Here is a 16,619-nt window from a genome sequence, read left to right as displayed (position 1 = left end):
CTCAACGTTTAGAGTTTGGCGTGGCATTGCGAGGCAATTTCCACTGCACGGGGGCAGGTCCAAAATGAACTCCAATCTGAGTGCTTGATGTGAAATACAGACTGTTACCCCCTCATCCAAAAATGACTTTTTAAAAGCTCATGCTGACAGTGATCCACTGAGTTAGTATGCATATGGGAAATAAAGGGACTACTTCCTCACCTGTTGCTGCTTGACATATTAGTTCTATCATAATGTTCAAAGGACATTAGCTAGATTATCAAGATGAATCTTTTTGTATGACTAGACTTTTTGAAGATTCATAACACGGGTAATACGATGGTGATTTCGAGATGGTTAGATTTCTCTACTGCACAGTGCTTTGTGCAGTGTGCCTGTCACTTGAATGGGCCTTACTGAACAGTTCACTACATTTCCTCACCAAGCAGGATCTATGAAGTTTTACCTGCTAAATTTACTTGTTCAGAATGATCATTTTTCAATGTGACTGTTAATTTGTTCTCGTCCATCTCTCTCAGGGCCTGTCTTCACAACCGCTGATACGATTTACTGGAAGCCAAGGGGTAAGTGCATTCGTAGTTTTTATAAACCTTTTAATTTTCTATCTGTCCGAGTGAAATTGGGATCACTGTCTTCAAATTATATGTTCAGTTTGCACCACCCATCAGTAAAGAATGATTAACTCAGTGACTGTCCTGTGTGTATAACCAGGCACTGACTAAATTGCCTCTGTCACTGCAGTGAGATGTATTTGTTGTCTGCAGGTGACTGGCAGGATTAGATTTTCCTGTAATTTTAGGGTGGCTGCACTGAGCAGGAAGAGCATAATTGTTCTCACAGCCCTGGAGTAGTGGTTCCCCTCCCAGTGTGGAGGGAAAGGAAAGCTATCTGATAGACAAGGACCCAGACCAGCCCATCACTCTTCCAGTTCTAGCAGCAATAGCCTGTACAATTCACCCATACATTCTGCAGTAGCATTAAAATAGAAAAAAACTAAGGTGAGCGTTGTTGCATTCTCATTATGAGCAGCATTGTATGCATTCAAGACATTTAGCTCTGCTAGTCCAACATTTCTCCACCAAACGAAAGCTTACTAATGTGGGTCACAGTGGAGCAGACTCAATGTCAGAGGTAAAACTTTTCAAACAGTTTTCATGTCTTGCCTTATACCCTGTGGTGTTTACTGTGTAGATTAATATATTTGTTATCGTGTCAGAGGTCTCCAGAACTTAAACTGGAGCGGTGCCTCAGATCTTGCTAACGTGTCTAATTTATTGGTATGGGTAAGCTAGGTAGGCCTTATGTCTAATCAGTACTGTTTAGGACTAGATAAGCTAAAGCTAGCTGGGCTGCCTGAACAGTAGCATGTAGAGAAGGAAGGTGGGTCCTAGCAATCCAGTGAGTGGTTATAGAAAGGTTTGTGGCCATTGGATTGTTCTTTTTAACTTCTCTCTTGAATGTCTTTAACCCTCAGTCTGTAATATTTGATAAAGCCAGAGTATTGAAGGAGCAGCTGATTTATTCTTATTGTGGTATATCTCCATCCGATGCCTGCATTTTTCCTCCCTGGCTCATTTCAGATGCTTGTATTGGGAGAGGGATCAGTAATTGGTCCGATCAACGTGAGAGATCAGAGGGTTAGAAAAGATGGTGTTTTTCCGTGATGAGTTATGGCTGGGCTGGGTGTGAACCTTTTTAGAGTTCACTGGAACGCTAATGAGAGAGGGTAATGAGGGGGGAAAGCTGCTAAATGATGTTGGCTGCTCCGTGAGTCCCATAACATTAACATTCATTCATATTGGCAGAGCTTTCATTCACAGCCACTTCCAGGGTCAGGGGTGGCATAATAGAACCAGCTCAAAGAACAGCCAGGAAAGGTAAACATCCTGTTTGTATCAGTGTTCCTCAGGCTGTGTATTTGGCGAGGACCGGTATGTGCCAGCGACGATGGCCCCCCGCTTTACACAGCCTCTCCTGCCGCAGTTTCATTAATTATAGTGCTGAGGATGAGACCAGAGGAGCTGCTGTGATGGGCCAGTCCTCTCGAGTCCCCCGGCCTGAAAAGAGGCTTTGTTTGCAAAATAAGAGGGGAGAAGGGGGTTGAAAATGGCTGTTAAAATCCACTTGCTTTTCAAATGTTAGCGGGGTAGGGTGGGGGACTGTGTCTGGGCCAGAGAGTACACCGGAGTGTGCCGTTCATTCAGCTTTTTGTTGAGGATGAACTTCCCCTCTTTCCATGCTCCCATTTTTTCATTTTTTCATTTGCTCCATGTTTTGTTAATGCATAATTTATTTTGTTTTAGCATTTCCTCTGGGAGATGGCTGCTTCCAAACTTTCTGGTTTGGCTGGATGCAGTGGTTTTATGGAGGGGCACTGGTTTTTGTGGATTAACAAGGCTTTTAAAGAGGGTTGTCAGTCACCACCTGGTGGTAACATGTCTACGTGAAGTTCCAGTGTACATAACTGCCAGTATGCTCAGCCAGTAGCCTATTACTGCAGCAATACTTGGGTTGGCCCCATGCCTGCAATGGGAACAGGGCATCTGTTACGCGAAGTCTTAGTCAGGCCCGGTTCTGTCATCCTGTAGTGTCAGACTGACTCACCCCTCCTCTGCCTTCGTGAGTTCCAGTCCCTCTTAGTCATCTTGGGTTACACACACACACACACACACACACACACACACACTTCCATTATATGTTTTGTGTGTGTGAGGGTAACATACTCCTACAGCTGAGGAAGATTTCAACGTAAGTGTATGGTGTGCACATATGCAGAGTCACCTCAGTTAACAGGAAGCGGTGAATGTTGATAACATTCAGCGGAACCTTTGAGTGCGGAAGTATGACTGTTTTCCTGTATTTGTTTTGTTCTTGTGACGTAAGATTAATGTAATATCCAGGCTACCTCAACTGGACATTTAGTAAATGGGGCTAATCCCATTGAGTTTCATATAAACTTACAAGGCAATCCGTTGATAACTCGACACTGTGAAAGGCTAGATCTCTTCATGTGGAGCATGTAAGGCAGGGTTGTACTGAAGCGGAGGCTCAGCATCTCACGTAACAGAGCCCTTGGCTCCCAGGAAGGCGGGGACACTGTTTATTTATAGATGGCCACCTGCAGGCTTCACATGTGTTGGGACCTTGGGTAAACAGAGCCGAGTGAATCACTGATCTCCAACACTGCAGGGAGCCGCCAGGGGTCTGTCTGCCAGCCAACTACCCCAACACAGCCCTTGCCCTGCCTCACTCCTCTCCCAGCAAGCATAAGTCCAGGATCAAATTAGGAAATTTGTTGATTTATCTGTTCCTATGTAGTGGAAGAGGGACGCTTATGTCTGTTCATTCACCACCAAGGTCTAAGGGGCCTGGTTTCTACTAAGGGTGTGTTTGGAAATTTGCAGAATCGATTAATTTACGAACGCTCCACACCCATTGAAAATGGACTGTCAGTAAACGTTGGCAAAAAAGCATAATACAATTTTCAGCCGCACAGTCTGGATAACTTGAAAACAGCCTAACCAGCTCTGCTAGGGCAAGTAAAATGGTCAGTGAGGTGTTCTCTCATTTTGTGTCGAAGTAGCTATCAAGCTTGTCAACGTTAGCCAGTTGCCTTGGATACTTGACTGCCATTGTGGGGTCAGAAAGCTCAGATCAACCCTGCTCCAGTGTGCGCTCAATGCTCTGAATTTAAGAACGGATAATCTGACAACGGTCTGAATTTATGAACGCCCAGAACGCACTCTGAGCACACACTGTCACTCCAGATTGAATTTACGAACCCACCCTAAACTAACATATGGAATTGTTTTAAGATTGTCATTCCAAGGATAATTTACCTCTGATTTGGAATTTTAGTATAAAAATGATTTGTTTGAATTTGGCCTAACTGCTATTAGCCCATAGAAAAGCATTATTCATATGTGGCAAAACAGATGGTCAAAATATCTATAAAAAAGGATGTTTTGAAGGGTCTGTCCTATATCAGAAGGGATTTTTTTACACTAGTACTTCCATTATTTGTTTTAACTTGTACCGCGCTACCTTCAGACGAGGCTTGTGGGCATCCTAGAGAAAAAACGTGTTTGAGAATCTTACCTTTCGATGGTGTCATTAGTGTGTAGCCCAAACTGTTAGGACACTTCAGACAGAAGGTGGTCGTGGTGGTACCAACTTCAGACGAATCTTGTGGAGTTCGTATTGTTTGAGTCCTATTAGTTTGTCGGCCAAACCTTTTGGAAGCTAAAGAATGTTTTTGTGTCGACCCGGTTTTCGGGATGTCTCCTGGTCTGACACCACTGTAGCTCTGCTACCTTCCACTGCAGATGCGGGCGGTCGATTTGAGACTCAGCCCATGCAAAAACATCTCTAGATTAAACAGATATTTGCTTATGCTAATTAATTTCCATGGGGGCGTGGACATCGACTCTAGGTTAATGCCAGTTTAGCCTACTCACTGTTTCTCTAAGATTGTGGTGTTTGTGTCCTAGATACGGGACTCTGACAGCTCAGCAACACCTGTCTAAATGAATATTGGTATTTTCTTGTTGCTGCTTGCATTTTACAAATTTTCCCTCTTTAAAAAAAAAAGTCTGTGGCCCCTGTCATTAGATGAATCTGAACCTCAGCGCTGGGCGGTAGTCATTTCCAAGTTTGCCTAGAAGTAACACCTGTAATGTTGGCACGGCAGAGCAATTGTCTTAAGGGTGGGGTGGGGGGTGAGACTGGGTTACATCGAGCTGGCTGTGTATTTGCATTTACTAAGAATGTTACAGCACGGAACATGTGGGCTAACCTAGCTCGGCCATGCACCCCTGTATTAGCTTGAAGCCGTGCACCCCTGTATTAGCTTGAAGCCTCACCCTGTTACTCATCCCACAGTGCCACCATGCGGAATGAATGACACGCATACCTATTCTGCACATTTGTTTGTTTAGTACACATACAGGCAACTTCCAAAATAGTAGCACAGCTTCAATGGCACAGATTCTACAAGTGTCTGGAACTCTGGAAGGATACAACACCCTTCAGTCTCAGGCGCTGTTCCAGAGTATCCCATAAGTGTTCAATTGGGTTGCGATCTGGTGAGACACACACTTGAAATCCCCTATGCTCCTTTGAAACCACTCTTTCGAAGTCCAAGATCTCTTCTCGCCATGGCAGCCAAAATAATGGGCAACTGGGAATTTTTATATATGACTATAAGAAAAATTAGATGTTAGTTGCTTAATTAACTTAGGAACCACACTTGTGGAAGCTTGAAATATACACAATGTACAAAACATTAACACCTTGCTAATATGGAGTTAAACCCCCATTTGCCCTCAACAGCCTCAATTCGTCGGGGCATGGACCCTACAATGTGTCAACCATTCCACATGCTGGCCAACGTTGACTCCAATGTTTCCGCAGTTGTCAAGTTGGCTGGTAGTGGATCTCTACTCTGACTAGCTTGTTCCATCTCATCCCACAGATGCTCAGTTGGATTGAGATCTGGTGACTGGGAAGGCTACTGCAGTAAGCTGAATTCACTGTCATGTTCATGGAACCATTCCTGACAATGTTAGCCTTGTGGCATGGGGAAGTTACCCTGCTGAAAAAATTAATTCCCAGATGGATGCAATGTTCCGCTATCCTGTGGCAGTCAAACGTTGCTCCACTTATCAATGGGCACAATGTGTGCCATGAAAACACATCTAACACCACCAAAAGCCTGCGACGTTGACACACGGCATGATGGATACATGTACTTATGGATTTCTCAATACCCTAGTCCTCCCATCAGCGTGAAACAGAAGGAACCGGTATTCATCAGACCAAGCCATGTTTTTCCAGTTCTCCGGCGTCCAGTGTTTTCATTCCTTAGCCCACTGCAACAGCAGTTTCTTGTTTTTTAATGAAAGAAGTGTAACTCTGTATGGTTGTCGGCTGCCATACCCCATTCATGTCAAGGTACCATGAGTTATGGGTCTTGGGCACCGATGTTACGTCTTTTACTTCCTCTAGATAGTGTAAGTTTGATCGTCTTCTCGGCATGTCGCTGGGACCTTTTTTTTTGTTTTGTTTTTTTGGTTAGACTAGTTTGATCTCAGGCTCACTCTTGGGGTGGCAAGTACCCTTGTGGTTAGCATGTTGGACCACTAACCGGAAAGTTGCAAGATCGAATCCCCGAGCTGACAAGGTCAAAATCTGTAATTCTGCCCCTGAACATGACAGTTAACCCACTGTTCCTAGGCTGTCATTGAAAATAAGAATTCGTTCTAAACTGGCTTGCCTAGTTAAATTAAGGTAAAATTAATGAATTGTCTTATTTATTCACAGCGTGCATAAAACAGACAAACTCAGTAGCCTACATATAGTTGATTTGATTAAAACATGTCTATGGAAAAATACTGGTTCTAAAATTTTGACCGGTCCTTTTTAGTCGGACAGCCTTAGATTTACTATGTAACATCTATGGGATCATAGCTTTCACCTTGTCAGTCTGTCATGGGAAGAGGTCTTCCTAAAGTGTTTTCTTTTATTTTGTCAGTTACTGGCTCATATGTGACGGGGTGGTGAGTGATTTTACTGTATCTGAAGAAGTCACCCAGGGGACAAGTTCAGTGAATAAAGTCAAAGCATTACTTGTCAGAACACCAGATGGGCCTGGGGCATGCTTAGTGGGTCAACCAGCATTTAGGGCTTTGCAGATATTTGTAGTTTAATTTCTAAAGCTGATATGGTTCCCCTATTGGAGACCTACTGTACTCCACACACATCATAAGTGGTTTTACTGTATATGGAGGGCAGTGAGAGATTCGGCAAACTGCTGTATGAATAATTCTCTAAATCGGTCACAAGCTGGTTGATGTATTGATTGTAACAGATTATGGATGACCTTTCCTATATTTATCATTAAATGCACTCTCAGGGAAGGATGTTAACCATTTGATTTATTATTTTCTCTGTCCACAGAAAATCTCAATACCGTGGTCGGAAAATCCGAATGAGCTGCGACTGTTTACTTTCTACTTGTCCAATGTGGGTAGAGACAACCCACAGGGCAGCTTTGACTGCATCCAACAGTACATCACCAGGTGAGGGACCACAGAGGAACTGGCCTCATCCCCTCTTTGACATAACACATGCACACATTCGTCACTCATTCACACATTATATGTACATTTAACACCCTTTTAAAGAGTTCTGTTTTGGATTGAAGCTTCTGTACCATGGCCCCATGCGGAGGAGTTTGTTAACATAGTTAAGAGCTGAACAGGATTGTTTTTAGGAGAGTACTATCTGCCTCTGGAGTCTGATTGAAGAACAATGTTGTGCAGATGTATTGAATTGAGTCAGATGTTTGCGTATTGACGTAAGGAGAGGAACTAAGTCTCGGCTCTGACTGTCTGGTGTTTTAACACCTATCATGTCCTCAACCATTTCTAATGAGATGTGTTTGGCTGGAGATCACCCATCACCCTGGATGCTTATGAGCCCCTAATTCCAATATAAACCAGAGGCAGAGCTGCCAACTTTATTTCATCCTCTGCCAAACCATCATCAAAGTTAGGAGGAATTAAAGGAGGAAACCAAGTCTAAACCAGGAATGATGAGGATTTAATGCAACGTTGGTTTGTTAATGTGTGAATCCACTGTTGAATAGAGTATCAAGTTATAATGCCCTCAAGGCAGTGGTATGTCATGAATATTAACCCGGCTAGGAGTGTTGGGCATAAAACGTTTACTGAATGTACTTCCTTACTAGTATTTATAGGCAGTACAGTGTTTCACCTAAGTGTTTTTCCTTCAGTGGTAGCAAGGGTAGGGGGTCACTTACTTGACCTTTCTCCTATGTGTTGTCTCAGTGAGGGGAGCATTCAGCTGGACTGCTTGGGTGGAATCCAGGACAAGATCACGGTGTGTGCCACGGACGACTCTTACCAGAAGGCCAGGCAAAGCATGGCTCAGGCAGAGGAGGAGACCCGCAGCAGGGGTGCAATCGTCATCAAGCCTGGGGGGAGATACGTGGGTAAGGCCCTTAGGCATTGTCTACACTGAGCTGTGGTCACACCCAAATCAGTCAAAACCATGAGCTACTAATTTAGCCCTAGTCTCGGATGGATGCATACATGATTTATCAAGTTTATTTCTTGAGATGTTTCCGCATGTCTGTTTACATCCAGGGTGAGTGAATGCTGACTCAGGGGGAGGGACATTTTCATGCGAATGCCGCTCCCTGGTAAACCGTCTCATATCAGGGTGTGGAGCACACCAGGCAGTCAGAGCAGTAGCATGCTCATCAGCATGCTCATCAGCCAGGCTCTTATTGAACATGTGGGTTATTTCCACATCAGTCAAGCGCTCCAACCTCCTAGTGTGGCCCTGTCCAGTGGGAAAGATTTTAGACTCTTATCCAGCCTCCTCCAGGGTAGAGATGCCATTTCCACACTGAAAACACACACGCAGGGCTGCTTCAAGTGAACATCAAACATACTGTGTGGGCTTTTTACTAGTCACAGGAGAGCTGCATACTGAAACTGGTTCTGCTGCAGTTCAGTAAAGGCCATAGCAGCCCTGAACAGAAACAAATGTACCTAGAAATCAAACCGCAGAATCTCTATTATGCATTGTTGTTTTTGATTAAACTTTTAGGATACACTGCAATTTACTTGTTGGAGAGGAAGTTAAAACGGTGTAGTGTCATTTCCGTTCAGTCCCAAGCTGTCTTAGTCACACTCTTATCTCCACATGACCTTAATTCTGGTGAAAAGTGGCTGAGCTCTTTGTTTGTGTAATTGCAGGCTCATGGTTCCCTGTGTAGGGCCCAAGGGGCTGACTTGGCAGGATGTTTAGGAGCTCAGAGCTTCACAATGTCACGCCTGTGACTTGGCACCAAACCAATTGCCTAACTGCCCAGTCGCCACAGAAACGCCATCATAGGTTCACAGATATGTTTAATGTAGCTGTTTGGCCAGGAAGCAGCTTGTTCAACTACTTGTACTGTGGTGACTATATAGACTAGTTGGGTTCATTTATGATGTTCACCCTGATATTATAACAGGTACTGCTCGATGTGTACTTTTCTCTGTTAAACATTTTGATGGCTTTTAAGTGGCTTTTTGAAGATGTACTGTAGATTGATTACGAACAACTTCTCACTACAAAGCCAACCTCTCATGGTTATGTCACACAAGCCCAACCTTTCTGAAACACAACCATGTCTCTGTTCTAATCAGGTAAGAAGGTGCAGATCCGGAAACCGGCACCTGGGCTGTCTGACATAGCTCCATCGCGGCGGACGTCGCGGCCTGTCATCATCTCTAGCAGTGCGGTGAAGAAGAGCACGGCGCAGCAGAGGCCCCTGAGGGAGCGCCTCACCCACCTGCTGGCCCTCAAGCCTTACAGAAAGCCTGAGCTCATTCTGCGCCTGCAGAAGGATGGCCTCTTGCCCTTTGACAAGGACTCTCTGGACAGCCTCCTGCAACAGGTTAGTTAAGTCAGTCACGCTCCTAGGGTACGGTGTCTTTCACAACAGGTTAGTTGTACTGGAGCTTGGCAGACCCATGGCCCTTCTGAGCCCAGTGTCCTCAACAGATAAGTTAGTCACAGGACCCAAACCACCTCCTAGAAGTCCCTTAGAGCCAGGGGCTTAGCCTGTGGTTACAGGCCAGCCCTCCAGCCCACTGCAAACAACTCACTGCCAGCGTTGCAGGGTATTAATGGTGCATTTCTTGAGAATAGGTTTAGAAAATGCATTCCTCCAGAATACTGTCATGGCATTAATGTCATGTATTGATTGCTGTCTATAGGTGGCTAACCTAAATGTGAGAGACAACACCTTCACATTGAAGGACTCTTTGTTCAAGGACATCCAGAAGGACTGGCCAGGCTACACTGAGGGAGACCAGCAACTTCTGAAGAGGATCCTTGTTCGGTATGTACTAGGTGGCGCAATATTACTATATTGCATGCCATATTAAAACCAGTTATTTTGTGTACAGTTCCACATGTCAACAACTGCCAGTGGCATGAACCAGCAATAATGGAATCCTCTTCACTTTGGTTTGTGTACTTTATCACCTCAGCTTTGTGTGTTAGTTTAAACAAATTGCCTTAGCATCCCAGGTGCTGTAGTTCCAGATATCCTCAGGAATAGTAGACTCAAGTCTGAAACCAGGCCACCGCTCACCATGTGTGGTTTTCTCTCTGCCCTGTGTTCTTGACAGGCCTAACTGGCTTTTTTACTGGTGTGACCAGGGGGGAACAATCTGGTTTCTCAAGATCTGGGGCAGTAAGGAAATGCAGCTCGCAGCTAAATATAGAACAGGCATTGCAGCGTGCTTAGTTGGGTTTACTGAGTTGACCCAATATTGTTGGACTCAATATAGCAGGGAATATTTCACATTCTCAATGATTAAATGTTTCTGTGGAATTCATCCAAAAGCAAGAGATTCCTACCGTATGTCTTTTTGGACTGCACTTTGAGCCTTGGCTAGCTTATCAGCTAAACACCCTCCCACAATGTTTGAACACCAGCTATGGTCATGCAAGTGTAGTACAGAAAAATGATTGGAAGACATGTGATGCAACACTGTTCCAGCACATGCTGATCCATGTGTGAGGTGGCACTGGTTCAAGGTCCAGGCTTGACGCTTGAGTCGAGGCTCCTTAGTCTTCAGCTGTGACAGGACCACTGCACAGCAGCCAGCCTCTTCCCTAGGCTGTTCTCCCCACCCCTCTAGCGTTTCTTACTCCTTCGCATTTTTCTCCCCCTCTGTAGGGGCAAGACTTGGCTAATTCCCCACTGTATCCCACTGCCCCCTACTGTCAACACTCTACCAACATACGCAAATAATATTCTGTTGATGTACACATCACACAACCTCTGTATACCGTGTTTTTATTTAGCAGCTGATACTTAGCATCTCACACAAGGCTTTGCCAGATATCTATTTATGATGTCTGACTTGTTTAACCAGGTCAGTTAAATGTGTATTTCTGTCTGAGACAAGGAAAATAACAGAATGTAGAGCAAGGCCACCATAATATGTTCATGTGCCAATGTCGCAGGTCCTTTGGAACTGTGAGTCAAATCAAATTGTATTGGTCACATACATGTGTTTAGCAGATGTTATTGCAGATGTAGAGAAATGCTTTTATTTATAGCTTTAGAGGTGCAAGTAAGCTCTAACAATTTCACAACACACACAAATCTAAGGTAATAAGAAAATATAGAGAATTTACTTTTGAGTTGGTGCTTTGAACACGCTGACTCAGAACTAGTTACATAGCAGACTTGCCAACTCAATGAATGTACTTGTGCACTAGATTTAACCTGAACTCAGGAAGTTTTTCCAAAATAATGAATGTCTGAATTGGGCTCACGCAATGTATTATTTATGTCTGTGGTGACTCAGCTTCTGACTTGTTTTTTTTAGGAAAATGTGTCAGACTCCAAGCACCACCACAGTGGCTCCTCCAGCTGAGGTCCCACTCCCAGTGAGCCCTCCCAAAGAGCTGGCTAGCAGCTCCCCATCGCAGGTGAGCCATCTCTTCTTCTTCTACTTCGCGTCTCCATGCCCCTGCTCCTCCCCTTCTTATAACCACTTACTTCCCACTCCTTACAGAGTGTCCTCATATGGCCTTCCACTGTTTGGTCCCATTAAGAGGAGTTACTGTAGTTACTCAGACTCCCCTCTGAGTTTTCCTGAGACACTGCATGTCCTTTGTTTCCTCCCTTCTTAAGCATTAGCAAGTACACACCCTCCTCCGTACACATACAGTTGGTTCTGGTGTTCATTGAAAAGAGGGTGTTTTGGAACACTCGCTGTAAACACACAACTGCTCCTCAGTGGGTTTTTGTGGCCAGTCTGGGTTTGGTGAGAGAAGTTCGAGGAGTTCTACCAAACTAAACAGGTTATGCAGCCGTGACGGTCCACAGGGCTCCAAACTGTACCCAGTGTTATTTCATAACAAAGTACTTTCTGCTCCACTGTGATTAGGTCAGCCGCTTCCAAAGTTGTTAGTGTAGGTTGGGTCAAATGTAGTCTGTTAGTAGTACAGTACCATTCACTGTGTGGAAAGGGGATGGTCATCCTTGGGGATGGGCATTGTTTTCCAGATATCTGAACAGACATTAGTATTCTATTACTTGAGAGGGTATTGATTTTTGCAGATCTTTTCTTTTAAGGCCTATTTTGACAATGAATAATAAGTTATAAATGAAAGTACGTTATCCTTGTGATATTACCCACAAGGATATACCATGACATTTGAAATAATCTAATATAGCAAACTTTTGAATGTAGTTTTTATAACTGTGTTGCGCTCCTGCTGCACATTTAGCCCTCTACTCCAGTCTGCCCTGACATTGGTATTCTATTTTCCCCACTTCAAATGGTAAAGGCACGCACCTAACAGTTTCCACAAGACCTGACACGGATCATTGCAAAACACCTTTTTTGTGACTGAATAAGCCCAATCAAGGTGAAAATCAGACATCTCTTTGACTGATGCTTTTAGTGGAAAAACTAGAGAAAAGCAGTGTCTGCTGCTTTCTTCTGCCATATGCATTTGTCATTCTGGTCAAGAGAAAAGCATGTGTTTAGGGGGGCTATCCTGCTATCTGGAAAGAAATGTCTTTGAGATTATTTGAATAGTGAAATGCCCATCCCTAGTCATCATACTCCCAATGTGGCTGAGATCCCTTTCACTCTGACCTTCTCTGCTTCACACCAGCACGAGCTTAAAGTTAATACTCAGGATTTTAGTAGATATTCTTTATCTTAATCTGTCAGTGATAGTTATCTGCTCGTGTTTTTTCTTTGAATCCTTAGTTGAAGTAAGTCCATTTTTCTGTTTTTAATTTTCTGCCTTAAACTCTGTTTATGCCAGAAACGACCTGCTGCAGATTTCATCGATCCTCTGGCCAACAAAAAGCCCAGGATATCACACATGGCTAACAAAACAGCGGTGCCAATAAATGGCAAGCCGAGTTCGTCCAATGGAAAGGAGGGGAGTGGGGCAGTGGTTGTGGCGCCAGCAGTTGAAGGCGTGACGTCTAGCTCCCAGCTCCCCCTACTTGACATCCACCGGCCCTTCGACCCACTCTCCGACGTTAGTAACGACTCCAGCCACAACGGCCGGGACTGTGAGGGCCATGAGGCCGCTGTAGCAGAGAGACTGAGCCAGCCGCCAGTCTTCTCTGGGGCCGCAGTGCTGTCCGTACCAACCCTGGGCCTCTCGTCCCTCGGACACACCGGCCTCGATGTGCCCCAGAGCACGAGCACCTTGCCCTCCCTGCATGGCAAGTCCAAGAAGAAGTCCAAAAAACACAAAGACAAGGAAAAGTCCAAAGAGAGGGAAGGGAGGGGGAGAGCGAGAGAGAAGGAGAGGAAAGGAGCAGAGGAGTGTGTTCCTGAGCCAAGAAAAGCCTGTGACATCACCTCCAGCCCTGAGAACGTGAAGAGCAGTAGTATTCCACACAGCAGCACAGGTGAGACATGTACAAGCTATGGTGTGGATCTCATCCTCTCTATAAATGTACAGAGAAAAGTCTGTGTCGTTGTACTATGACATAAACGATTGGCAGAAGGGATACCTGTTAAGCATGATTCCATCATGAATTTTGACCTTGGTGATAAATGAGACATTTTGCAAAATGTAAAGATTACATTATCTACTCAACATATCCGTCCCAATTTTAAATGAATTGATAAAATGGATGAATGAATCCTATACCTACAGTACCAGTCAAAAGTTTGGACACCTACATTCTTTATTAGTAGTGAAGACTTCAACTATGAAATAACACATGGAATCACGTGTAACAAATCAAAATATTTATATTTGAGATTCTTCAAAGTAGCCACCCTTTGCCTTGATGACAGCTTTCCACACTCTTGGCATTCTCAACTTCTTGATGCACCCATCCTGTTAGCGGGGATCATTTTCGTCAACATCCACTAAATTGCAGACCGCCAAATTCAAATTAAATTACAAAAAAATATTTCATTTTCATGTTATCACAAGTGCAATATAGCAAAACACAATTTAGCTTGTTAAACTACCTGGCGTGTCAGATTTCAAAAAAGCTTTTCAGCGAAAGCATACCAAGCGTTTATGTAAGAACATCTCTCTCAGCAGACAAAGCATTACAAACAGCTAGCAGCCAAGTAGATTGGTCACGGAAGTCAGAAAAGCAATAAAATGAATCGATTACCGATCGATTTGATCTTCGGATGTTTACACTCACGAGACTCCCAGTTACACAATAAATGTACCTTTTTTGTTCCATAAAGATTATTTTATATCCAACATAACGCTCCAACCAAATGGAGGTATGTTCAGAAATCCACGGTCACGACCGGGCAGACAAATTCCAAATAGTATCCGTAAAGTTCATAGAAACATGTCAAATGTTTTTATAATCAATCCTCAGGTTGTTTTTACAATAAATAATCGATAATATTTCAACCGGACGATAGCTTCTTCAATAGGAGAGAGAGAGAAAATGTCTGCTCCAAGCTGTTGCACATGCAAAATGCTGCTGGCACCCAGCCATCCAACGACACAATGTGATTTTTTTTCAAAATAATAGCCTGAAACTGTCAAGACTTTTCACAACATGTGGAAGCCATAGGAAAATGAATCTGGTTGGTATCCCTTTAAATGGGGCGCCAGGGAAGCCTAGTGGTTAGAGCGTTGGACTAGTAACCGGAATGTTGCAAGTTCAAACCCCCGAGCTGACAAGGTACAAATCTGTCGTTCTGCCCCTGAACAGGCAGTTAACCCACTGTTCCTAGGCAGTCTTTGAAAATAAGAATTTGTTCTTAACTGACTTGCCTAGTTAAATAAAGGTAAAATTAAAAATGGAGCGAAGGCAGGCAATGGAACAGAAAGCTTTCAGGAAAAACAGCACTTCCGGGTTGGATTTTCCTCAGGTTTTTGCCTGCAATATCAGATCTGTTATACTCACAGACAATATTTTGACAGTTTTTGAAACTTTTGAGTTTTCTATTCTAATCTGACAATTATATGAATATTCTGGGCCTGAGAAATAGGCAGTTTCTTTTTGGGTACGTTTTTCATCCAAACATCATAATACTGCCCCCTACACTCAACAGGTTAACCAGCTTCATGAGGTAGTCACCTGGAATGCATTTCAATTAACAGGTGTGCCTTAAGATAATTTGTGCTATTTATTTTTCTTAATGCGTTTGAGCCAATCAGTTGTGTTGTGATAAGGTAGGGGTGGTATACAGAAGATTGCCCTATTTGGTAAAAGACCAAGTCCATATTCTGACCGCTCAAATAAGCAAAGAGAAACGACAGTCCGTTACTTTAAAACGTGTCAATCTGGAAAATTAACAGATTTTAATGTTTCTTCAAGCGCAGTTGCAAAAACCATCCAGCGCTATGATGAAACTGGCTCGTGAGGATCGCCACAAGAAAGGAAGACTTTGTGAAACTCAGAGTAGGTGAACGGATGATCTCTGCATGTGTGGTTCCCAAGGTGAAGCATGGAGGAGGTGGTGCGGTGGTGCTTTGCTGGTGACACTGATTTATTTAGAATTCAAGGGCACGCTTTACCAGCGTAGCTACCACAGCATTCTGCAGTGATACGCCATCCCATCTGGTTATGGCTTAGTGGGGCTATCATTTGTTTTTCCACAGGACAATGACCCAACACACCTCCAGGCTATGTAAGGGCTATTTGACCAAGAAGGAGAGTGATGGAGTGCTGCATCAGATGACCTGGCCTCCACAATCACCCGATCTCAACCCAATTGAGATGGTTTGGGATGAGTTGGACCACAGAGTGAAAAACGCAGCCAACAAGTGCTCAGCATATGCGGGAACTCCAAGACGGTTGGAAAAACATTCCAGGTGCAGCTGTTTGAGAGAATTCTAAGTGTGCAAAGCTGTCAAGGCAAAGGGTGGCTACTTTGAATAATCTCAAATAAAAAATATTTAAATGTAACACTTTTTGGTTACTACATGATTTCATAGTTTTTAGATGTCTTCACTGTTCTACAATGTAGAAAATAGTCAAAAGTAACGAACCCTTGAATGAGTAGGTGTCCATACTTTTGACTGGTACTGTATATTACTGCAGTCTGCGTTCTTGTGAATGGAAGCCCTAATTGATCAGTGAGTTTATTGGCTTCAATTAAGAAAGTAGAGTTGTGAATTGCGAGGGACTTCACAATATATTATCACGATACTTAGGAGCGGATACGATATGTATCGCAATTCGATTCTTCAATTTTAGCGTAATTTGATGTTCCTAAAATTATGCTCACTGTTGGCTGCAGATGAACAAGCGGGCCATAAAACGAGTTTTGATCAGGGAAAGTGCTGAACATGTTGGCTCACCATTTTTTTTTAAATATTTGAGGACAAACTAGGAGGAGAAACACCTAAGCTTTGTCACAGGTACAGTAGACTAGCTGTAGCTAATATTAACTACCTAGCCAAAAAAGTTTTACTTGGTGTCATAGAATCGATATATTGTTAAACTTCACTTACAAAGTAACCTTGTGCTTCCTTTCAGATCTCAATGGAATGTGCAACAACACCAGTGTTCCTTCGTCATCGACTGAGATGGCAGACTATTTATCGTAAGCACTTCC

At 43.6% G+C, this 16,619-nt stretch overlaps 1 protein-coding gene across 4 annotated transcripts in view; it reads left to right on the top strand.

Annotated features, from left to right (window-relative positions):
- The window catches only part of LOC135512790 (RNA polymerase II elongation factor ELL-like), a 43,559-nt gene that overhangs the window by 23,694 nt on the left and 3,246 nt on the right, over positions 1 to 16,619 (top strand). For 2 of the 4 annotated variants that reach the window (XM_064935170.1, XM_064935166.1), the window contains exons 2-9: positions 519 to 563; positions 6,958 to 7,079; positions 7,851 to 8,014; positions 9,222 to 9,472; positions 9,795 to 9,919; positions 11,424 to 11,526; positions 12,880 to 13,480; positions 16,541 to 16,607. In XM_064935170.1, the coding sequence (XP_064791242.1) occupies positions 519 to 563; positions 6,958 to 7,079; positions 7,851 to 8,014; positions 9,222 to 9,472; positions 9,795 to 9,919; positions 11,424 to 11,526; positions 12,880 to 13,480; positions 16,541 to 16,607 (1,478 nt within the window). Of the gene's footprint in view, positions 1 to 518; positions 564 to 6,957; positions 7,080 to 7,850; positions 8,015 to 9,221; positions 9,473 to 9,794; positions 9,920 to 11,423; positions 11,527 to 12,879; positions 13,481 to 15,381; positions 15,461 to 15,660; positions 15,831 to 16,540; positions 16,608 to 16,619 lie in introns of those variants that run through there. The other 2 variants (XM_064935167.1, XM_064935169.1) reach the window with 2 other exon arrangements.

This window comes from Oncorhynchus masou, chromosome 24 (genome assembly GCF_036934945.1).
Source record: "Oncorhynchus masou masou isolate Uvic2021 chromosome 24, UVic_Omas_1.1, whole genome shotgun sequence".
Lineage (NCBI taxonomy): Eukaryota > Metazoa > Chordata > Actinopteri > Salmoniformes > Salmonidae > Oncorhynchus > Oncorhynchus masou.
The sequence above is the reverse complement of the archived record's forward strand: the minus strand, read 5'-3'. Positions and strand labels throughout refer to the sequence as shown.